Source organism: Phalacrocorax aristotelis, chromosome 14 (genome assembly GCF_949628215.1).
Source record: "Phalacrocorax aristotelis chromosome 14, bGulAri2.1, whole genome shotgun sequence".
Taxonomy (NCBI): Eukaryota; Metazoa; Chordata; class Aves; order Suliformes; family Phalacrocoracidae; genus Phalacrocorax; species Phalacrocorax aristotelis.
In genome coordinates this window covers 13,788,153-13,812,683 of record NC_134289.1, presented here as the reverse complement: position 1 = coordinate 13,812,683, position 24,531 = coordinate 13,788,153, and the positions used below count along the sequence as shown (strand labels likewise).

At 43.6% G+C, this 24,531-nt stretch overlaps 1 protein-coding gene across 8 annotated transcripts in view; it reads left to right on the top strand.

Moving 5' to 3' along the window:
* The window catches only part of ZMIZ1 (zinc finger MIZ-type containing 1), a 358,035-nt gene extending 334,824 nt beyond the window's left edge, over positions 1-23,211 (top strand). For 6 of the 8 annotated variants that reach the window (XM_075109303.1, XM_075109301.1, XM_075109302.1 and 3 more), the window contains 9 exons: positions 1,325-1,535; positions 2,723-2,828; positions 3,376-3,536; positions 3,814-3,881; positions 5,653-5,721; positions 6,244-6,491; positions 9,519-9,682; positions 15,460-15,708; positions 19,385-19,602. In XM_075109303.1, coding sequence (XP_074965404.1) covers positions 1,325-1,535; positions 2,723-2,828; positions 3,376-3,536; positions 3,814-3,881; positions 5,653-5,721; positions 6,244-6,491; positions 9,519-9,682; positions 15,460-15,708; positions 19,385-19,492 — 1,384 coding nt within the window. In that variant the 3' untranslated portion in view covers positions 19,493-19,602. Of the gene's footprint in view, positions 1-1,324; positions 1,536-2,722; positions 2,829-3,375; positions 3,537-3,813; positions 3,882-5,652; positions 5,722-6,243; positions 6,492-9,518; positions 9,683-15,459; positions 15,709-19,384 lie in introns of all 8 variants that reach the window. The other 2 variants (XM_075109305.1, XM_075109304.1) reach the window with 1 other exon arrangement.
* The last annotated feature ends 1,320 nt before the right edge of the window (positions 23,212-24,531 follow it).

Genomic DNA, 24,531 nt, shown 5'->3' with positions numbered 1-24,531 from the left:
CCTCTGCTTGCGTTTTACGCCAGAGGTACCGAGCCTTGCTTCCCGCCAGGTTTGGGCGACTGCAGTGTGTTCTCGTGAGGTGAGACTCTCCAGTGCATCTTGCAGAGAGAGCTTTCAAAAAATTGTTAATAAAATATTGGGGGAAAAAAAAAAAAAAAAGCCTGGAATGACTTAATATAGATGGATTATGTTGAAAGGTCAGGTGATTTGTACTGTATACCTTTATTTAAAAAAAAAACAACATGGTTTTTTTCCATGTTGTTATCCAGTGCTAAACCTTGACGTTTTGAAATCCAGAAAAGATTATGTTAAGTCAGAATTGAAATCTCTGGGTTTGGATAAGGAAAATGGCGGTTAAGGTGGTGATCTCCTGAACGAGCTGTTCCTCGTGGATCTTACAATGATATCTTCCTTCAGGCAAGATGAAGAAATGAGCACCTATATTTTCAAGCATAAAAGATAAACATTCAGCTATCTTTTGCTGTCATGAACCGCAGAATCCTGACATTTCAGTTCAGGACTTTAAGTTCCTTCTTCAAATTAGTCATTCCTAACACAACGTTACCATCCATGTATGAAACTGAAGTCATAGTGTGTGAAACTGAAGTCATAGTTTCTACCCACTTAATTTGTGATTAACTTAATCTCAGCCTCTTCCTTTTCTGGAGGCGTTATAAAACTAATTTTTGAGGAGCTAAATAGTGTGTGGAAATTATTGTTGGAGAGGTGGGAGGAATTCATGCTCTGAAAGAAGGTCTAAACTGGGTAGGTTTAATCCACAGCTGTGTTAATTTGGAGTCACAGAAACACAGGGGGTGAGATACAGGGGTCATTTTATCTTAGTTGATTTACCTGTTCCAAGGCAGGATTAGTTGTACCTGTATTTTGTCTGACAAGTATTCGTTCAAATGCTCTTTCAGTGCTCTGAGGTAGTGAAGAATTCGCTCTTCCAGCACAACCCACTGCAGCGTATCACTTTCTTGTTCTTAACTCGTAACACACAGGAAGGACCAACCTGACGTTAATATTTTTCTTTCTGCAGCACCATTTCGTGGTCTAGTTTTGCAAAGTGGTTTGAGATGTTCCGCTGGAAAGTCCTTTCTAAGTGTAAAATATTAACAACTTTGTGGCATGCTTGCTTCATGAATTCATCGTGCCTTGCGTCTGTTAAGGGCTTTTATGAAGAAAGTATGTTATATCCTTTACTGGCAATAATTCTAGAAAAATAATCTGACTGATAAAGAAAAGCGTTCCTAGCATCAAAACGACCTTCCTCTGCAATGTGAAAACAAAGTTAAAGGAAGATTTATTGGTTGTTGTACAGGTCTGACCTGGAATTACAGTTCAAGTGCTATCACCATGAAGACAGACAAATGAACACAAACTGGCCAGCTTCAGTCCAGGTCAGCGTTAATGCAACCCCACTTACCATCGAACGTGGCGACAACAAGACATCTCATAAACCTCTGCACCTAAAGCACGTCTGCCAGCCAGGAAGAAACACGATTCAAATTACAGTCACAGCATGTTGTTGTGTAAGTACACTGAGCTCACGGCTGCAGCTGCTGATGCTGAGCTTGCTGTTTAGTACAGTTGGCAAATGTTGCCTTAGCTGAGAAGGCCTTACTCTCGTTTTTTTCCACGCATTTTTCTGGTAAGGTGCTTGTTTGACGATGTTGACACAGTCAGAGTGCTAATATGGAAATTTTTGCTGCTGAATTATTGCCGAATGTAGCGGTGTCCTTCCGATGTCTCTGAAAAGGCTTGTGGTCTAGAGGAGAAAAGGACTTTGATCTCCTACCTATTTAGCCTGTGTAACAAGGCAGCCAAAGTGTGTTAATGTAGATTATTGTGATGCAGACTGTTTTCCGGTACTAATTTCATTGACTTAGGGTATTTAAACGGTGTTTGGTTTGACATGAGGTCATCAACACCATAATCAGTGGTGGTGGTGATGATTTTTCAAATGAAAAACTCATACTCCATGAGGCAGTCTAGACCACGTGTCTTTACCCTTTCTCCTTTTCTATGATTTAGTTATTCTCGGGGTCGAGTACTGTATTTTTAATGCAGACTGTTGCACACATAGTCTGAGCTTTTGACTGTTCTGTTGTCACTGACAAGAAAGCAAGCCTCTACCTCTTCCAAGGTCGCAGCGTGAGACACTTTGACAAGAAGCCATCCACCCATTTCGCTTTTCTTCACACCGATGTTTGTCTGCGTAATGTCATTTATCTGGTGGCGAAGAGCAAGGGCGCATCCTGTGAATCCACAACAAGCTTTGTGTTGGGGAGGAAGACTCAGTTGGTTCCAGACACATCAGTAGCAAATTGTTTTTGCAACTTCCGACGTAGTCTGAGGGCAGGCAGGTAGACTAGACTGTGTCAAAGAATCCAGGGTTTTAAAAATAAACCCTGATGTCAGAGACATACGTCAGCCCTATGTTTTCTGAATATTAAGGAGGGAGAAAATGCAGAAAATAGTTGCTTTTTTTTAAAGCCCTTGTATACATTATGCCCCTGGAGCATGAAACAAGGTACTGTGCAGCATGCAGAATATCCCTAAGGGAGCGCATGTGCGCAGCGGAGCAGAACCAGCTTTAGTACGTAAGCATCAGGCTCGTACGGAAGGCACGTGTCCAAGGGAAGAATGCAGCTCTGTTTAGCAGCGTATTTACCGTGCGCGTTTGGTTCTCTTGGTAACAAAATGTGTTTTCTTTCAGTCACACTTGTTCGTGTTGCAGTTAGTACACCGGCCATCAGTTCGCTCCGTACTTCAAGGTCTACTAAAGAAACGCCTCCTCCCAGCAGAACATTGTATCACTAAGAGTGAGTTTCCATGTTGTGTGGAGATGGCTTTCCAGAGTGCCAATGTTCAGTTGTGATAAGCTGTTTCTACGCAAGATTTACTTGCTTATTGAAAACCTGAAGCTGTTCTTGTTCATGAATTTCCAGAACATCATGTGCATAGATTAATTCCTCGGTATCCTCAAATGTTGAGGGCTATTTGGGTGAGGCTAACAAAGTACCAAGACACAAGCTTAGTTCCCATGAGGACTCTCCCATTGCAGGAGAATCTCTCTGGCTTTTCCTCCATCTTTGTTTTTGACTTACCTAAAAGCTTTGTGTAGAAAGAGTGTTCTTTCTTTATCAAGTGCTTGTATGGCATTTTTATTTGGTTGGGGGTATAGCTGATATGTGGGATGGTTTCCCTGTTCAGGAGAATGTTCTAAATCACACAGGATACACCTACGTGGGCAAATTGTCCATTAAATTGGCCCTTAAATGTTGAAGTGTAGGTCTTTCAGATTTCTACGGTAGAATTTACAGTACACTTGAGTTTTCTCACACATACACGTGCCTTCTTCCTAAACAGTAAAGAGGAACTTCAGTAGCGTAGCAGCTTCCTCTGGCAATGCAACACTAAACGGGGAAGATGGAGTAGAGCAAACTGCTATTAAAGTGTCTCTGAAGTGTCCGATCACATTCCGGCGGATTCAGCTCCCAGCAAGGGGTCACGACTGCAAGCATGTACAAGTGAGTAGGTGCCAGTGGCCTGGCAGTATTCCCTCAGCCATGTGTTGTTTAGCTCGGTTATCGTATGAGAGCACCTAATGAAATGGGATTTCTTCATGTCTATCAACCTAAATAATTAACCGTATATATATGTTTAATGTAGAGGGACAAAGCAAGCTATTTGGTGTAGTCTTTGGTGCCAATAGGCTTTTCTTTTTCATGGCAGTTTCACTTGTGTCCAACTGTTTCAGTTAATACAGTTGTTTTTTTTTTTCCTTTGTTTCTCTCTGATACCTAGTGCTTTGATCTGGAATCTTACTTGCAACTGAACTGTGAAAGAGGAACTTGGAGGTGTCCGGTATGCAAGTAAGTGCACCCATACTACATGAAACGCAGTTGTACATGATTTGACCAAATACAGATCGTATTTAAGGTCATGGAGGGGAAAAGAAGGAAGTGCTAGGAAATAAGGTGTATACGTTACATTTACCTAATAGCATGAAGTCCAATGAGAATTCTTACAATATTTCATAAATTGAGGGAAGGCCCTGGATTATTAGAAACTTAAAAACAGATGACGAGATATTTTCTCACAAAATAGATAATCTGCGAGCTGTCATTACAGGCTATTAATGGGTTGCGTAGAGTTCAACAGAAGCTCAAATATTTACATTGATCAGACAGATACCAACATAAACGAATGAACTGGGAGTTTGTCTTCCCCTAGATTATGAGGAATAAGCAATTACTACACAACAACATGTCATGGCAAAAGAGTGGACAGTCTATTCTAGAGTTATTTTTGTATGATTTTGATGTTGTAGTGCCCAAATTGCTGAAGTTCAAATGTGTAGGTACTAAAGTGCTCAGCATCCAGCTGAACATTAAGTAAGGATGTGAAATGACTGTCTCGGGTACTGTGCTTTGAGTCACATAGATAGGCAGTTAATGGCAGTGTTCAAGGGAAGGGGGAATTTTGGAGTCTGCAACGTTTCCCAGTAATTAGGTAGGAAAAGAAGTTGGATCCTCCAAGGTCAAAGTCAACATCAACTGCAAATTAAAGTGAGAGCAGAACGCAGGGAGGATTCTAGCCCAGAGTAAGACTGATTTTAAAAAAGGTGAAAGATGTCCGAGGAGCAGAAGTTTGGAGTGATTACTTAAAGGAAAAGAGGGACGCCTTGGCATACCTTCAACCTTATGTTTTGACCAGCGAGCCAGTATACTGCAGAAGAAATGGAACAAAAAGCTTTGAAGTGGTTACAGACTGCCCATTCTTACGTTTAACTGGGCAGAAAGAATGGCAGAACCTCTGCAGGCCAGTTCAGTGGCTGCAACCTCTTGTGTTCAGTCCCCAGAGTTACAAGTTTGTTCCAGCCTCAGCCGAGGAGCCAGGGCTCTTTAGCTCAAGCAGCTGTAGCTGTAGCAGCTTGTACTTTATCTCTGCAAGTCTTCAGTTCAGTCCCTGCTGTGCCAGCCGATGTTAGGTATGAACAGGAGTGGAGATCATCCGTTCTGACTGCTTCTGTGCACACTGCAGGCTTGAGACGAGCTTGTTTTCGATGACCGTTGATTATAGATATGTACCCTAAAGTGCAGGTGCTTTCTCGGAACTACCTGAACTTTTCTATCTTCTAAGTTAGGCTAAAAATATCCCAAGAATTTTATGTCTTGCTTCTTTACTTATGTATTCATATATCCAGGCCAAAGTTTTTGTCCTATTTCTCTGAGTATGAGCACCTGCATTCAGATCTAAGTGCCTACATAACTAAACCATTGCTGGTTTTGTTTCGTTCTGTCCCCATCTGTGCTGATCTTAAGTAAAACAGCTATAAAACATAGTTACTTTGAAGCCATATTGCTGTCTAGCTCAAAAAAAATCCAATTTGAAAAAAAAAAATAGTGCTAGCTGGTGTTCACAGGAAAGATCTGCTATGTTTGAAAAGCCTTCAAATTCACTAAAAAAAATATTTAGAGGATGTGAACAGCTCATGGACACATACAAGTAGATGTATCCTTATCTCCTTGATTTGATGTAGAATACTATTACCCTGCTCGTGCAGATGTAGAACTAAAACTGTTTGCCCCAAATCATTCCTAAATTACGTGTTACAGATTGGGTTTCTTTTTTCCTTTCTAGTAAAACTGCTCTGCTGGAGGGCTTGGAGGTTGACCAGTATATGTGGGGTATTCTGAACGCTATACAAAAGTAAGTGAACTTATTCGTTTCTGATACCCAAGACTAAGCAACTAGGAGATAGGTTAATGAGTACTGAGATAGCCATGCCAAAGTGGGTCTTAGCGACTGAACTTGACTATTCTATTTCATGGCTCCTTGGTGGGGCTAGTGATAGAGTGCATCAGTTTCCATCTACTTAATAGATCTTGTTTGGGTTATCTCTTGATGGAAGCCTCACCAGTGAAGCAGAGGGAAGAGTGAGAATGGAGGATTAAATGCTTTCTCCTGTTCACAAGTAGTCCCTCTGATTCACGTGTGGCAGAGCACATAGATATGGTTGGATTTCATTGTGTGGACAAACACAGGAATGTGCTCTCTCAGCTGCCTTTTTTAAAACTTGCTTTTGGCACACACTTGAGGAGTGAAAGATCTTGAGGTGGTATTACACTAGAGTATTTCAGAACATTTGTTACCATGTAGGAAATGTCAGCAGACTTGATTAAAAAAAATAATAATCAATTAACGCGCTAAAATTTTCACATTATTTTGCAGCTCAGAGTTTGAAGAAGTTACCATTGATCCAACTTGCAGTTGGAGGCCAGTCCCTATAAAGTCAGATATTCACATCAAAGATGACCCAGATGGCATTCCCTCAAAAAGATTTAAGACCATGAGTCCAAGCCAGATGATCATGCCAAATGTGATGGAGATGATTGCAGCGTTGGGTCCTGGCCCGTCACCTTACCCATCCCTACCCCCTCCTCCAGGAGGCAACAACTCCACCGAATATGGTAACCAAGGTTAGTTTTACAGCTTTGTGCACCCAGGCAGTCACACTAGAAGTCAGTGGTTCAGTCAGCTTTGTGATTCAGGTGTATCAGCGCCTCTTCTCAGGGAGATGCGTAAGGAATGCAAATTATATGGCTGCAGTTCTGAAATTCGGCATCAGTCTTTCCATTTAAGATTCATCTGTTCAGAGGAAAATATATTTTAGTAAGGAAATCCGTGCTTGTCATATTTATTGCCATGCAGCCCTCCCTGAATCAACAAACGTTGTGTGTTACCCTATATATTCATGGCCTGCCACAATATACATCTTTTCTTATTTTTTTCTGTCCATTTTTCTTCTGTTCCCCTCTTGTTCAAGTGAAGGCTCCTAGAGCTACCCAAGTTACAAAGCAGAGAACCTGGCCCATTAACCCTGCTACTCGGGCCACTAAGTTTAACTTGTGGCCAGGTGGGTGACATTTGGTAGGCCACCCAGAAAGCGGACGACTTTGCAAACACCTTTGCATTAGAACATTACTTTTGAGCTCCTCTACCCCTGTGCTGCCAGATCGAGAAATAGGGAACTAAATACAGGCAGCGGAGATACATTTTCAAAGGACTGGTATATTGTGAATAACTCCATTATAGTGACAATTCTGAAATACAAAACCAGAGACTGTTTCTTTTGCAAGTAATACGATATGACTCAGTTCAGCTCTGGTGAAAGACCAACTGTTCACACCATCAGAATCCCCAAATTGATTACAAGGTGATATATGTGCTTTTTGCAGGCGTTTGAAGAAAAATATAGATCGCATGCAAAATGTGGTTAATTTGCTCCAATGACTGCAAAACTGATGACAGGTGATAAAACTTCTTAGGTTTTCAAGCAGATGAATGATTATTATAACAAAGCCAAGAGCTCTGAATCACAAATTTTTCACTCGTTTAGTAGGAGTGAAATGCAGTCAGAGCATGAGAACAGAGCCATGTATTCTTCGTCACCTTTCTAGCTCATAACGAGGAACGGACAGGGTAGTCACCTAAAGTGGGGTTTTGTGTTTGTGTAACGATTGCTGCTGAGACTATTTATTTCCCTGCCTTCCCCTGTGGATCCTGTAGCAGAGGTAGTCATTGCTTCTCGGAGCCCTGACTCACCAACGGCAGGTGAAACCCACGCTCTTCTATTTCCCCTGCAACGGGCGTATCGATGCAGGGCACCAGATCATCCTAAATGTCTTTCCAGGTCTGTCCCTCAGCATATGGCACAACGGTTGCCCCAGAGGAGGGCACGCTGCTGCATGGCTGGGGCTCCCTGGGCGTACTGCCTTGCATCTTCATTCTCCGTCAATATGTGCACTGAAACTGTGTGTTTAGAATTGGGTAATGTCCTCTGATTAACAGGGCTCCAGAGCAAAGTAGTAGTAGTAGTATTACTACTGTGGTTTACGTTTATTTGGGTTTGACAGTAAGCATACTGGAGTTTAATTTGCAAATATAACAAGTACTTAGTAATACAAGACCTTATTCCAGCTCCCTGCTATTAAATCTTCCCCGAGAAGCAAGGCCAGAGTGGCTGTATTCTGTGAGACTCATCCAGTCTGCAGATTAACAAAATGAGAATTAGTAAGGCTCTGCAGTATTTACATGATAGATCAAAGTCCTGACTTCTTTGAGAAATACTCTTACATGGCTAATGACATCTATTCCTCCGAGATTAAACTTCTGCTTGTGAAGCTGTGCTAAAGAGCAAATGATGCAGCTACTTCAGTTTGTCAAACTCCCTTCTTGACTTGAACATTTAAAGCTGCTGTACTTCAGCTGACGAGCCGCAGGCTCTCCATGCAAGCTCCAAAGCTATTCCATTATTTCAGAGCTCAGTATCATCCGATTCAGTTGCTTATACGAAATAGCTGCATGGCTTTAGCTCAATTTTTGCTGTTCATAGCAAATAAGCCACGGAGTTGGTATCTCAGTCGGAAGTGTTAACACAGGGATCTGGACAGAAGAAATATGGAGAGCGAAATCCCTGTATTGGGATGCATGCTTGCTTTAGAATTCAAGTGAAGATCCCTGGGCTGAGGTGGGGTGGATCAAAACATACCGACGATGGTCATGCACTACTTGTCCTGCAGATCAGCACGGCACTGCAGGCTTGTTGCTAGATGGCAGATGTGTAGGGATAAATCCAGATCAATTTTTCTGAATTGGTGTGAAGTTTTGGTGCTTGGGAGAACATCGTTTCAGGCTGAAATTAGGTGGACTTCATAAATTCACTGGTTTTTCATTACAAGCGTGCATGTCCGCACGCTGAAACAGGGGCTTACAGGCAGCCAGTTTGTAACTCTGAAAATGAGGAGAATGGATCCAAGAGGGGAAAACTGATGTTGTATTTGCAGACAGTCAAGGGAATTTTATTATGTTTTGTGGGAGCAAGGAGAATTACATCGCCCACCCCAGTTAGACGTGAAGGCCTCTTCTGCGTTATCTTTATGGAAGTTGCCTGCTCGTACTGCAGAAGAAGGGGTAAAATAGAAGCTGTGCTGTGAACTGTTACTGCGGCATCTTCCTGATACAGTGCTGTCAATTCGCTTCATCAGAAACTCAAGCGATGCTACAATCTCACTGAGTGCGTAGAAGCGTAGACATAAATAACACAGGTGTCCTATAAATAATTTTGGGCTTGGACAGTCAGCCTCAGTTGCACCGAGATGCTTCCAGATGCAAATAGCCCATAGAATTTAACGTCCCTTTCGCTTCTCGACTTGGTTAAGTTTATGTGGTGGCCTGACAGTGGTATTTTCACAATGTCAGCAGTTTTCAATTAGTTACAAGAGGTACGTGAATCATTACAGCAGCCAGGGTTTGAAAGCTGAGTGCTGTTTTTTTCCTCCCTATGCCTCCAGCAGCGGGGAGCGCAGCGTGGTCGCCGGCAGCGTTGCAGCTGCCCGGCGCTGTGCGGGGAGGATGCCACGCCGCACGGCTTCTGCCAGATACTCTGAGAGATCAATGTTGGGAAACAAATAGCTTCTTTCATATCGCGTCCATTTCTCTTTTAGGCAACAGTTACCAAGGTCACGGCAATTTTGACTTCCCGCACGGGAATCCCGGTGGCACGTCTATGAATGACTTCATGCATGGGCCACAGCTGTCCCATCCCCCGGACATGCCGAGCAGCATGGCAGCTCTCGACAAACCTCTCAGTCACCCCATGCAGGAATCTGTAAGTAATGGTGCTGTGGACATAGATTTTCCTTTGTCGGGGGTAAGGAACTCTCACCCAGCTAATGGGCTTGCCTGTGAACTGCTTTTACTTCTTGTGGATTCCTCACTTGGGAAGCTTGTGAAATAGAGTAGTCCTGAGAAATGCCAAAAATGCCATTTTAAAGTTTCTGGTCTTTTCAAGAATTTGGAGAAGCATTTCTGAGTTTTTTGAATTGTCATTTAAGCTTGTTTATCTGAAAGAGACAACCCGGCTCGGTGTGCTTGTGTTAATCATTGTGCTTTGCTCTGACACCTGAAAAAAACTAGACTTCATTCCCTAGGCCAGCAGGGTCTGTGAATATCCATCTTCAGCAGACAGCTTGTTTAGAGCAAGACACTGACTGACTTCAAAGCAGGGACAATATCTTCCCTGGCTTTGTCCCTGAGGGCAAATTTTGCATCAAAGCATTTTGAGGGGGAATTCTACCCAAGTAGCATGAAAGGCACCTTTAAGCTGTTGGGAAGAGGACAAGCCTGTAGATTTCAGCGGAGACTCTGCCACTGGTCTGAGAGTGTATCAGTGTAAGAGACTGAAAAATGGAGGTTCCTCAGGTCTCAGATGGAGAGGCAGAACTGTGTGTCGGAAAAGCAGCTTGCTCAGAGCGCTGAGCTTTATATACAGAACTTTATATATCTCCAGAAAACGCAGTACTGCAGCAGCTAGGTGATAGAAAAGCTACCGGCAGCATTTAGCTCTTAGGCATGGCTAGTCATCTATTTTAACACTGTGGTGGGGGGTGTGTGTATACATCCTTTTATGTTCATTTAAGTTACAGGGCAGGGGCTTTATAGTGTGCTGTTACTGCACAGGAAGGATGTTTAACTTCACAAGTTGTCTGTGCTGTGTCTTTAGTGAATACTAGAAAGTACAATTTCAGAATGTAATGAGGAAATGTGGTAGCAGATGCTCAGCAAAAGCCTACTCAGTCAACATCTCCTCTAGCTGACAGTGGGTTTTCCAAGGGGGATGGTGAGAAATGGGAAGTGTGGAGAGAGAGAGTTCTTAGTATAGCTTGGAAAGAGCCCAAGTAATAAGACTGTCTGCAAAGGAAAAGTCCAGAAACCGTAACGACTGTACCACTTTACAGGCTAATAACGGACAGAACAAACATGCTGTAAACTTAATTTTATGTTGGCAAATTCCACGTACCCCGCTCAAAGAGCAGTCTGAATTACCTGCATCAGAACCAACCTGAACCACTCCAAGCGGCTTTCCTTTGAATCAAAGCCCTGTGGAATTATTCTTTGCCTCCCATTCCCTGACACCTACCTCTTGACTTTGTCAGTTAACAGCTACACCTCTGCTATAGTAGTTGCCCCAGCGAAATTTCTGAAGTGGTAGGATATGAAGTGGTTGAATATGAAAGTGAAGAATCTGTGGCTTTCTGAAAGTGGGACTGCTTACAGATGATAGCAAAGGTCAGCGTTGCTCAAGGCTATGCATGTTCCAGAGCTGTAAGAGGGTATTTGGGCAAATGTTAACAGATTTTTGGTTCTCTGGGCCAGTCTGTAGCAAATGTGATACTTGCTTATGATAGCTGGCAATTAAAGTAAACCTTTGCCTCACTTCTCTCACATCTATCATGATACGCAAGCTATACTGGTTGGGAACGGGAAGCGGCGCTAAAGCAGGTTCCACCTAGTTTATGTCAATGGCTGATTTTCTGTAAAGAGGATCAGTTTTCAGCTCTACGAGCACAAAGGAATTACATTGGCCTTGTTAACGTGGCCACGTAGTCTTCAGGCGACATCTGAGGACTGTTAGTGCTCCCACATAGCTTTTTCAGTATAACAAAGTCTCTGCTTTCTTCTTTCTCTCCTTTTCTCCTTCTTCTTTTCTTCTCTCAGAAATGAACTGTTGGTCTGTAGCCGACACTCAAGAAAGGCAGCTTTAAAATTACTGCTTTTAGAGAAATGCATGCCATTAACACATTCCTAAATTGTGTTAGCTGAATGTCTTTGGACAGACATCTATGTACAAAAATAACTATAAATCACATTGCGTAATTGAGCTAAGGTTTTAAGATGTTGCCTGTGCTCTTGTCTGGCTTTCTGTCTTTTCTTCTTACACATTTAAGGTGTATTTTGTTTTTGTCTTCTGCTCACTTTGACCGTTCTGTGGTTGCAAGGCGAGTTAGGATCAGGTGTACATGGTGAGTTAGGATCAGGTGTTTGGTCCTTGTAGGAACTTCCTCAGCAGCATTCAGCTCCAGTTAATTTTCCTATTATGAAGATTTCTGTGGTGGCCCTTACATAATGGTAGGCAGAGCAAGTGGATCCCTCCAGACATACTCTGTAGGTCACTCCAGGAAATGCAGATGTGTTTGCCCAGCGTAGGCAGGGCTAGATAAGCAGGGCTGCATCATCAGCAATACCTTCTCTCAACACTGCTGTTCTGTTCTTGTGGAAGAAGGAAAAAATCAAGACCTGAAACATGGCTAGAAGAAATATGTCCTCCCCAGTGTAAAGTGTTGTGAGAACTGTAGGACAGATGCCTCTGTGTCAGCGCAAGGTCACTATAAAATAGCTGCCACAATCGCATCGTGTTTGTTTTCAGAAGCTGTAAACGTGTTTTAGACGACGGCAAATTCAGAGTTAGCTCTAGCTTAGTGCTTACTGCAGACAGTGTAAGGAGCGGTGCATGGCTGAGCAGTGGATGATGGTGCCATAGTTTCATATACACAGATGTGAGCTGGTGCCTCTGTAAAAAGCTGTCGCTCTTGTTTCTATTTTCACTTTTCCTCTCTCTCACGCCAGCACAAGTGTCGTTGCAGCCATGAAGTGATCTGGATCCGAGTACTGATGCGATTGAAAAATAATTCGGGGGGCTGGGGGAAGCTTAGCTTTGATCCAAGTCAGTTCCCCAGTTGAGTTCACTGCACGTCTGCAAGGATGCACCTGATGGCAAGGAGGCGGGTGGGAAAAGTGGCCGAGAACAGCAGGGCAGGATAGCACCTTTCAGTGGTTCTGCCAGCTACCCCAGCAAAAGAGCTGGTAAAACTATGACCCCAGTAATGGAGAGAGATATAAACCATCGACTTTTCCTGCTGATCTGTTTTTTTTCCGCTATCAATTTTTTCCTGAGACGAAAGGAACATTGTTCTGCTGCTGGCGGGTCGCGTTGCTCTACAGCTGTACACCTCGGCACTCCTAGAGGTCACTGTTGGGCTCGTAGAGTTGTGTTGTTTTGGGCTATTAAGCTGAAGATGTAGTTGGGTCTGCTGTAAGCTTTTCTTTTATAGATTGTAAACGTTTTAAGAGTGCCAAAGTTTACGCTCCTAAAACCAGCTCTGGAGTTACCTTGCTATGTAAGCAAATATAACTGTTAGGCTCTGTGTTCATAGTGCAGGTTAGTGTTTTTAAAATAAAATGATGGAGTTGCAGACACAAGCTGAACATCCACAAAGTGTATCGCTCACAATGGTTTTGCACCACGGCAGACTTACCATGAGGTAGCTGAATGCAAACAGAAAAATGCTGAAGTCCTGAGCATTTTGCTCTCTCACAGGTAGGCTGGTGGAGGCTGTGGCCTAAGTCAGATGGATTTTGTACCTGTGATGGCTGTTTAAGATCATGGTGGCCCTCAGTCTTACGATGAAAATTACTCCCTATCCAACAGCAATCTCAGGGCCCATGATGCTGCCTTACCAACTCGATATTTATACATATAAAATGCTTGCCAATATAAACATAACGTAGAATTTCTGACCTGCTTGTTTGTTTTCAAGTATGTCTGAGAACATATGAGTGCCTCTAGGTTTAAGTAGTCATCGCTACAAACATGCCAGTATGACTCTCGCTTTATGCATTCAGGGATAAACGTAAGAGACTGTTCAAGATAATCCTGTTTTGGTTTGTTTTTTTCCCCCGGAAACTGCTTTCCCACTTCAGCAATGCTGTCTTAAATTGCTTTTTACTTTTTGTTATTATTAAGCTTTCTTAATTTCCACACTTTCTGTTGCACATGCCCTCAATGAACGAAGAAGGGAACGGCACTATTTTATAGACATCTGCTTTCACTCGGACTTCTGCAAAGCTTTTAGGCTGCAGGTTCATTTCCATTAAGGTGTGGTCTGTGGGCACATTTTGTACAAGTTTACCCTTAAGGTAACAGCAATGATGTTGCACAACATGTTTCAAGTAGTCAAACTGACCCTAACGGAGAGAGGAGTGTGCATCAGTACTTCTTAACAGTTACTTTAAACACTCACATGGGAGAGAGGCCCAAACGCGGCGTTGCAGATAGAATCCTGCTCGTTTCCACCAACCTCTGTGCCACCAAAGTGTTGAAAAGGACCACGCGTAGCTGAGTGTCTCTGTCCCAATGGATCAGCGTTCAGGTTTCAGTTTTCATAAGGGTGGTGAAATGTACTTTTTTTTTAAAATGCTTCTGTAATTTTTTTTTAATTTTGTGGGAACATTTTAATTAAGTTTGGTAATAATCTCCCTTTTGCTTTCCAAAACTGAAGACTAAGGTTAAAATAACCTTGCAGTTTACTGTGATACGAGAGGGTCAATGCTGACATAGCATTTTGCTGGTTTCTGTTGCCTTGGCTGGATGAATTTCATGCTGTTGTTGTATGTATCTGTTCTTTTATTTCAGCTCCACATTGTGGCAATATGTAGCATTCCTCAAAAAATGTTTACATTTTTTGCTTCTCCATATACCCAATTAACATGAGACATCCGATTCTGAGGCATTCAGACGCTTCTCTCTCATGGCACCAAGGTCAAGCCCCAAAAATCCACTCGCATTAAATGTGACATGCAGCAGAAGGAAGAATTGGGCTTGTGCGTTTTTGTTGCTTCATTGTCATGTGAGAAGAACTTTTCCCCTGTTCTTCCATGACAGGGTTTGGAAGATGCGTGTGGTTGGGTAGTTTATTCCCAACAGAAAACACATAAAATACTAAATTTTGCTAGAGAACTCTCCCGCGCAGCGTGAATACAAAACAGGAGCATGATCACTGGCTTAGCTTAAGCTAATGCGTGGTGCTTTGCCGAGAGCAGGCGTGCAGCCACCCACAGCAGCTCGCTGGCTGAGCGATGCGACTCGGTGTTCTGTCAACCATCGGAACCACGAGTACCAGCGGGGAAGATCTTCAGCCCTTAAAACGGGTGTTGCCTTCTGAAAAGGAGGGGCTGGTGTTTGCAGGGTGTTTGTAATGAGCTGAAACACAAATAGGCAGCGGTGTCAGGAAGCTACATTACCAGTAAGGGAGCTGAGCAGAAATGATGCGTTTTCGCAGTTAATCAGTTTCCCAGCGTAGGGATTGTTACGCAACAAACTCTCCGTTCATTCATGGGATTTTTTAGGGCAAAAGCACCTGCCTTGCTAGTGCTGAGCGGCACCCATAAGCCTCCCTCCCTCCTCTTTGGGGTTCCTTATTTTGCATCTTCAAGCGCAGTTCCCCACATCACAAGGAAGCAAACCAACAGCACAAATCCAATGTGTTTATCTCCCCCTTGCAGATAACCTTCAAAAAGCTGAAACACTTCCTCCGGCATTGGGATATGGAGTTTTCTTTGCCAATTGCGCTTTTTTAATTTATTTTGTTGGGGTTTTTTTGTTTGTTTTTTTTTTTCTGTTGTTGTTGGTGGTGTGTGTGTCTCCTTTTTTTTTGTTTTTGTTAATTTATTTCTTTATTTTTGTAACATGCGGTTACAGAGTCAGGCACCGCGAGCACTGTACCTTGTGGCCTCACTTTCTTTTCCTGCTTTTTTCCTCCTCCGCAGATCCCTCATCCCGGCAGCACTGATCAGTCCCATACTTCCATGCAGCAAGGTTTGCACGTCCCTCACCCCAGCAGCCAGTCAGGGCAGCCATTACATCACAGCGGGCCTCCTACCCAGCAGTCCCGGCAGCCGCCCCCGGCCGCTTCTAGCAACCATCCACACAGTGACCTGACCTTTAATCCCTCCTCAGCCTTAGAGGGTCAGGCTGGTGGACAGGGAGCACCCGACATGCCGGAGCCCTCGCTGGATGTAAGTCTGTGTCATACTATCATCTGCCTGCCATAGCGTGTGCTTCGCATCGCGGTGGGAGGGCGGGGAGGGCGCGGGGACGGGGAGCCGCTTCCACAGCACATGCCATCCTCTCATGCTTTGGTACATGGGCGCAGGTGCTGCAGCCGAGGTGACAGGGCGCTTCTGGCTTGCTGGGAGAGCGGTTCTGGTTTGAGCAGCTGGGTGGCCTGCGAGCCACGGCCTCTCCTAGCACCAAGGCAGGCGTTTCTTCAGACGGCGGTTCAGGCGCCAGGCTGGGAGCCTTCTCCTCCTTCCCCCTCGTCGCTGGACAGGGGCTCCCGTGTGCTCATGTAGACCCTGAAGCCATCGCAGTGCCTGAGTAAGAGGAAGGACGCAGCCGCGTGTGGTTCCGACGGTGGCAGAGCTGTGCCACGCGAGCTGCACGCCGAGCCCCGCAGCGTGCCCGGGCCGGCAGGGGGTCGGGTCTGTGCCAGCCCGCCCCATGGCACTGCCCCTGCTCCCCACAGCCAAAACCCGTGCCCGTGCCCACTCGTGCGGGTAGCTCGGCAGCACAAGTGCTTCCTCCCGCTACGCCACGCAGGAAAATAAACAAGGACACCTTCTGCCTCCTTAGCCTCTGTGGGAGGCGGCTCACAACTAAACAAAGATAAACCTAGTTTTAAGGCCAGAAGTCATCTTCTGTCTCTTACCATCGAGTCAGTGGAGTCGGAAGTGACTTCTCTGAGGTATCTCTCTGGTTAACCGCCTCCCTCCCGAAATACAAACTCCTTAGCACTAGGATTGGATTTTCGTCTGAGTCATGCGTTCCCGTATGTGTATCTTCTGTCTGTTCCAAAGTCTGCTGCTGCACAGTGTAATTTTCTTAGAGAAATGTTCACCTCTGTGCCTCGGATTTATATCTGTATTTACTGTTGCTGTATACTTACGTGTTCCCTGTCACGCACCAGCGCTGTCCCGGCAGGGAGCCTCGCAGAGGGGAGGGGAAGGGGTTAGGGGAGGGAGGGATGTTCCAGTTACAGGATCGATGCTCAGTAGAGTAACTTCTCTCTGAACCAGACTGATGCTGTTTCCCGCAACACGGTTACGTGCACACCCTTTGGGAACGATGGTTGATGTGGCAATTAGAGTTCTGAACCCTTAAGGACCCTGTATGAGCAATATTAATAGGTGAAATAAAAACGTCTTTTTTTTCTTCAAATACTTAAGCAACATAAGGTATGCTGTTACAGGTCAGGCGCTCATTCCTCGGTGAAAAGCAAAGTAGAAAAACCTGTACATTTGTCACAGTACCGTGGTTATCACTGATGGGGGAATGCTGGATTTTTAACGGGAGGCTGAAATTCTCATAGCTAAATGAGAAGGCAAGTGCTGTACAATGCGGGGAATATAGTTCTTTGAAGCATCTGTGAGCTCAGTCATGATCAGATGGGTTATTTCGATGGGTTTAACTTTTCAGTGGCTGTTACGGAACCAGGCTGAAAAAGTCGCGTGCAGCAAACCGAACGGGGGACTGTACCGTGGGCGACTTGCCCCGCTCCCTGCTGACACGGCCACGCTAGTTCGTTCGGCCTTCGGTGTGATGCAGTCTAAGGCTTAACCTGGGTTAAAGGATGTACCGCGTTTAGAGTTAGGTGTAGATGCAGGTGATCTGCACGTGTACCTCAGAGCAGAGGCACAAGTCTCACACGACTGGTTAGACCTCTCAAGTATTCGCTTCAGCACTGGGTGCGCCCCTCCAAATCCTGCCCCCAAGCCTAGCACGTCCCGTAGCTCCTGCCCCTCGCAGCCCCCGGCGCTCCTCTGCCTCGTGCCCCTGCTCCAGCGCAGCACCCTCAGCCCCCAGCGCGTCCTCTCCGAGGTCTCCGGTTCGCTCTCCAGCTGGGCCGGAGGCGGGCTGTGCTGCCTGGCCCCTCTGGCCGAGGCAAGCCGAGGTCACCCTCTCAACATGGTGACTTCATCTTCCCAGACACTGGGCAGACTATTTAAAACTCACCTTTCTAAAAAAAACTTTTTAAAATCCCCTGTATGCAAGAATGAGTCTTAGAGACGTTATGTTAGATTTTTAAGAATTAAGTTGTAAAATTGTAGGACAAATTCAACCATTTTTTTAACTTTCTACGCATTTGGTGGGGCCACAGTTCTCTTTTGGGCTTCCGTGCAAGGTATTCATAAGAAATCATGGTAGCAGGTGAAATACATTTAAAAGCCTTATACCTTTAGTCTAGTACTATGCCAATAGCATTTTTACCGTGCATAAAAGGAGGCGGTATTTTAAGAAAAACATTCCTTCTGGGAGATTCTGTTTATGTAAACTTGACATTGCATTTTTTTCAAAACACTTAGGAAGTAATAAACTTCTTTCTGCGTTTTGTGTTTAGCATATTGAAAAATATGTTCATCCATATAACATTAGAAGATGAAGCTGCATTTGCACAGGAGTAATAGAAGCATATAAATATAATATTTGCATGCTAAATGTGATGCAGTCAAGCTTTTAGTTTTATAGTATTTGAAAACATAGAACAACGTAAAATGGGTTTCTTATCCCTACTATTAAGTTTGTTAAAGCAGTTCATATTTTTCTGTCTTCGCTTTAACACAACACGGAATGTAAAGGGAGTTTATTACAAACTTCTCCCTGCCTTTTTTTTTTTTTTTTTTTCAAATATGACACTTTTACTTTTGACTAGGAGATGGCGAGATGTAGAATGAAGCAGAAGACATTGCCTGGCACACAACCAGGAGTTAGGATTTGCTTGTTGTCTGTCAGATCAAAAAGAATCTGAGTGCTGGCTGGAAAAACAGAATTTTCTATTTGAAACACAGTATTCATAAAAATACAAATAAGACCCCCACATTTATTCCTTTTGGTACTCGAAAATGTTGTGGAGATGAGAGCATCTTCTGTTGGATGGGGTGTTACCCCCCGACCCTTTAAAATGTCTGGAATTTCACGTCACGCTGCAGCTGAGGAAGTGCTCCCGACCGCTGCAGGCTCCCTGCCTCGGAAGGGAACGGCACTCGCCACCTGCCTTGCCGCTCCTCTCCCACACTCCTCCTCAGCTGGGTTTTTCTCTCCCTTTTTTCCCCTCTTTTTTTTTTTCCTTTCTGGGCTAGCTCTAACCCAGGGTGAGCTCCCTGCTCCAGCTCGCTGCCCCAGAGCTTCCATCAGCGCCCAGAGGCATCCGGGGGCAACAGAGGGGTGAGGAGGGGACAGAGCTGCCCGCTCTGTAGGGGTGAGGGCTGCGGTGGTCGTCACCCCGACCCGTGCGAGCCAGACCAGTCTGCGCTGATCTGCCTTAAAGCTCAAATAAGTATAACTCAAACTGCACGTTTCAAGTTTTTATTCAGTGTTTTATATGAAAGTAACATATATAATGAGCTTTTTAGCGAGACGTACTTTGTTTACTGACAAACTTTGCGCTGGGGAGGTTGATTGAGAAACCCTGTCTGAGGTGGTGGTGCGACTTGCGGGTGAAAAGTAACGCATACTTTGCCGAACAGGTGGATACTGCATCATCTTAGGGGTTAGGTTTGCGTCGCTGCCTTCCGATTTATTTGGATATACGCATATGAAAGCTTGTTTCCAGGAACGTGTGGTGTTTAATCCCTTTTATTTTCTCAGTTGTGTTTCTGTTACCTGTAATTTTCCTTTTATCTTTATATTTTATAGCTGCTTCCAGAACTCACAAATCCAGATGAGCTGCTTTCATACCTGGATCCTCCTGATTTGCCAAGCAATAGCAATGATGACCTTCTGTCTCTCTTTGAGAACAACTGAAACCCTATGTATTCTCCCATCCCTTTCACTCGTTCACACGTGTGTGGCTGCACAGCGAGGAATCTTAACACTCCTTTTCCACAAGAGAAGAAGAAAAAAAAAAACAAAACTCACAACTTGATCCAATGGTGCACTCCCTGCTTTCTTCATCTCAGAACTGCTTTTGTCAGCTTCAAAGACTGCGAAAGTGACGGGAGAAAAAAATTTTAAAAGAAAATCAATAAATGCAGTAATCTCCGAGTCTGCCGTGCTACACGTGACAAGGAAGCATTGACAGTCGTGCAGCTCTTGGAAACCCCATTTGTTGTTCATCCTCTAGAGAGAGAGTTCTGTGATAAACATAGTGTGAAGTATCTTGGCAAAAATGAATCTTGGCAAGGGAAGAAAAGGCAACAAAATGGACCTGTCTTTAACTGACCCGTCTCCGAGTGTCCTTCCACCGCGTGTTCTTCCATTTTTTTGAAACTGTGTCTCCCTCCGCCCCACCTCCCCCTCCACCCCCCTCCAACCTCAGGTTTGCGTTGGAGCGAATTGTCCTGGCCACACACAAAAGGAAAAACAAAAACACGTACAAAGCTCAAAAAAAGCACAAATCCTACAGTCGAGTGGCAAAGATAGGGAAGACGTACAGGCCCGTCCGAGGGAGCCAGCAGTTTAGCTAACGCGACCTCAGTAACGGAGTCCGGAGAATCACCAGGCTGCAGCCGTGGGTGTTGGTATTTCTGCAAGCGCAGGAATCTTAACCACCTCTTTGCAGAAGATTCCTCTGGCCAAACACACAGATTGGAAAATTTAAAAAAAAAAAGTTTGCAATGCTTAGGGATTTTTATGTGGTTTTGGTTTCAAATCAGTACCGTTTGCGGCTGCGTTAACATCCGGCTGTTGAGATGGCTGTAATTGATCTTTTTGCCGTGTATGCCGTGCGGAATGGAAAAGAGAGGGAGGGGGGACGCAAACCAAACTGTTCCTGATTATTACCTACGGCCTTCAGTGCCCCGAGCGTTTGTGTCGCTGTCCGTACCGCGCAATACGTAGCAAGAGCCGCTGGGTTGAGGGCAGCCAGGAATCACTGCAGGATGGAGGGAGAGTAACATCGCTATCTGCATAATTATTTTTAATAATCGGCTTGAGAAGGGGCGTTGACATTGGACAGACATCTTACAGCTTCATTTTTGTTTGCTTTGCGTTCCGTTTTTGTGACTGTTACAGATAATTCAGCCTATTTCTTTTCTCCTCCTTCAGTTTCTTTTGTTAAACTTTGGCTGCCAGGATGAGCTCTTTTCTCCTGAAGGACGGGGCGTGGGGAGAATAAGTCACTGTCGGTAGATTGCTACTGCCCTCAAGAGACCCTGCTGCCACAATCACCGTCTTGCCCCTGCGATCTGTGCTTCTGGTGTGGTTGCTGCTCCTGCATGAGCTTCCTGTTGCTTCTGTGCCCATTTCTGTGCTCTTCGTCTCTCTCTCTTTCTCTCTCTTATAAATGATGTACAGTAGCTGTGTAAGAAGTGCATGTGTGCCAACTTTGCCCTTGTGGTGCACCATTTCAGCTTTTGCCCACCGTACAGTTATTGGTTTCGTTTCTTTTTGCTACTAAAGCAAATCTGACCCTACTCCTTTTCCTCATCCCAAATCCAACCGACCGCCCTCCGTTTGCTCGCCACAAGACGTTTTCAACTGAAGTGCCAGGCAAAATTTTGTTTGTTCCTGTCGGTTTGACTAGATAGCTTCCTAGCCCTCCGTGTTTAGTTTGCAATGCTGTAAATGGCATGCTCTGTGCTTACGCCTCCGGATTTGCTTTCCTCACCAAAGTCATATTTGTAAATCCTTTGCGGTTTTTGTTTTGTTTTGCTCTTCTTGTTAACGTTTCCCACTACTGCTGTACATGCGTCATGATATATATATGCTAGTCAGCAGCACCTTGCTGTAGATATTAAAGGAAATGGCGGTTTAGTTCTTTTATTTTCCAGTAGGAGTATTGAATCTGTCAAACATATTATGTAGAGATGGTCCCACACTTATATTTTTCCTGTTTCAAGTTTTTTTAAGAAAGGCGCTGTTCATTATGCAAAATCAATTATTTTAAGAATTGCTATTGTAAATATCTTTGTGAATATTTTAGTATCGTCTTTGATAATATTCAACATTTTCATGATCTGGTTATACTTTTGCTGGTGTTTTTAAATACCTTGTCTGAAGAAAAATATGGGTCCTTTTTTAAAAAAGAAAATTGAGGGTTCTTTAACAGAATAAGGGAGTTGGTTTGGTTGTTGTTTGGTTTTGGTTTTGTTTTTTTGTTGTTTTTTTTTTTTTTTAACTTTTTTCCCTGTTTTCTTCTGATAAATTAGCCCAAATTTCATATCCATTTATGTGATGAATGAATTGATACATCAGGCAGTACCTGGACAATCAGGGCCCAGCTCTGTCGTGGAAACGTAATGCTAAGTGATTGCCTAGGGCAAAAAAAAAAAAAACAACAACCCAATTAACCGACCAACGTTCACTGACTGTGGGTGACTGGGCTGGTCATGGCAGAGATGTTCGTTTGCCCAAGTGAGCAGAACACCTAGGACCAGCTGTCCGAACAGGTAAAGATGCACTGAGGCAAGCAGCGAGTACGCAAGGTACCGTATTTATATCGCGATACTGGTGCTGCGGCCTCTGAAACTGGGGTGTGGCGACACTTAGGGATGTTGGGGGGCGGGGGGAGGGGAACGGTATAGCATATTTTATTCTGCTTCGAAGTGTCTTTTTTCTTATATAGGCTTGACAACCTGTAGAGGATCTCTGCAGAGTCTTAGAGACACCCTGGTGTAATACACGGCGACATGGTTGTGGCGTGGTGCTGCCATCACACAATTCCTAGGAGAGACCGTTCTTGAGTTACAGCTGTGGTTTGCAGCCATTTTTCTGTAGTAGTTCCCCCCTGTATTTCTGCCGTGTTGTTCATATAGGTATTGAAGTCGTTTGCAGGGGTGGCTAATGATAAACTGACTCTATGCCCTTAGAGTTTGGGGTTTTTGTCGGGGGCGGGGGGGGAAGTTTCTTAAGCCATAGGTTTGGGAATAAAGAAGATTTCTCACTGTTAGTTGGAGCCGGTTGCTCAGGTTTTTTTTAATTGATTCCACTGAATTTCCAGCCTCCGTTGATTCCTGATCAGCTAAGTTAGGCACCTGAAATGATTTTTCTCTTAAACACAACATTAGTATGTTAAACCAGGTATGTTAAGGATTGACCTTTTGCTAACTGGTAGTATTTAAAATGTATCAGTTAAAAGTACCTGTTGGAAAGCATAAAGGGAAAAAAACCACCCCCATAGGTATCAGCAATATGTCTGGAGCAGTGTTTGCATCTGCTTTGTACGGTAACAGAGAATTAGAGTGGACGGTTGAAGTTTTTAAGCTTCCAGAGATGTTTGGTTTCTAAGCAGAACTTTGAGAAAATGCGATTTTTACCCATCACCCAAATATTGGACATTTGAGACAGTTTTAAAACTTATTTGTCAGCTAAAATCAGGTACTGTATAGCGGAGTCAGTATGAAAAAGCTTCTAAATGAAAATCTAGTTATTTTTTTTATCTGTTCACTGCCATATTAAAGTCTAGAGAAAAAAAAGCCTAGCAAATAGGGTAATCACAGTCATTTCTTTTAAAGCTTAATTATTATATGAAATTCCAGTAGTATTTTTATTCTTTTTTTTTGTTTGTTTACTTTTTAATTGTTTCCCTATGGAAGTTCATCTGGGAAAGAACCCACAGAGATCTACAGTTCTGCTGCCAAGACATTATTATAGGACTGACAGATACACGCCAATGTCTGCAGCGGAGACTCAAGGGACAGCTGTACATATGTAAATGACAAATAGAGACATGTTAACAGAAATGCATTCATTTTCCTTGGAATGTGCATTGTTTTTATTTCGCAGGAAAAAAAAAAAGCTTGAAGCTCCATCTTATGTGGAAAATGAATCCTGTTTGTTAGCGTTTGTGGAGTCTCAGCATTTGTTTCACTTTCACTTCTGTAATATACTCTGATCCTTTGTTTTGTTTTGTTTTTATCTACATGTAATATTTAGCTTATGTGTACTAGTCTATCACCTGTGTATTTTTAGGGTGCTACAGAAATAATGAAGAAAAATAAGGGGATTAAAAAAAAAATTGTAACCAAATTCATACTTTGTACAATTTTTGATATCACGATCAGAGGAGAATTAAAAAAAAAAAAAGTACAATCCGAAGTAACATGCAAAAATGGCCATTGTCTTTGTTTGTACATTGTATGTACAGTACAATGCAATCATTTCATACTTTAAACTGGTCAGAAAAAATAATTGTGATTTTTAGTCTTGCAAAACTGTATGTAGTTAGATGATGTGACAACCTAATATTTATCTAATAAATATGTATTCAGATGAAACCTGTATATTAGGTGTTCATGTGGTTATTTTGTATTTAAAGATCAAATTATTTGACTATTGCTAGACATTTATATACTCTGTTGTAACACTGAAGTATTCTCATTTGCTCATGTTAATTTTTTTTTCCTAAATAAATTTGCAAAATTAAGGTCTGGCTAATTGGCAGCTGCTTTGTAAATTTTGAGTTTCTTTTTGAAACAGCCAACTTCCCCGTTGCCCTCCCCTGCTTTGTGCTAACGTGGAAGTCGGTCGTGCAGGATGTACCTTTTTGGGGAGCAAGACTTGCTGCAGGAGGGGGCAGGCGGGAACCACCCTGGAAGAGACACAGAATAAAAGATTAGGAATGCCAAATTTACCGATAGGCACGGGATCGCGTAGAAAAACGTCCCTGGTGACTTGCAGGTTGGTGCGCAGGGCGCTGCGGATCACCTAAACAGCTCATAACTACTTGGAAATGAAATCTTTGCATGATAGGAATGACGGGGAAAGGAGGGCTTGTCTCTGGTGTTGGCGCGTGTGGAGGGATTAAACATCCAGCACAGTAGATGGTTAGCTTTGGCTTTGATTTCAATTCTCAGGAGTTTGATAATTTTCTTTCAATTGGAGCCTGTCATTAAAGTGAAATC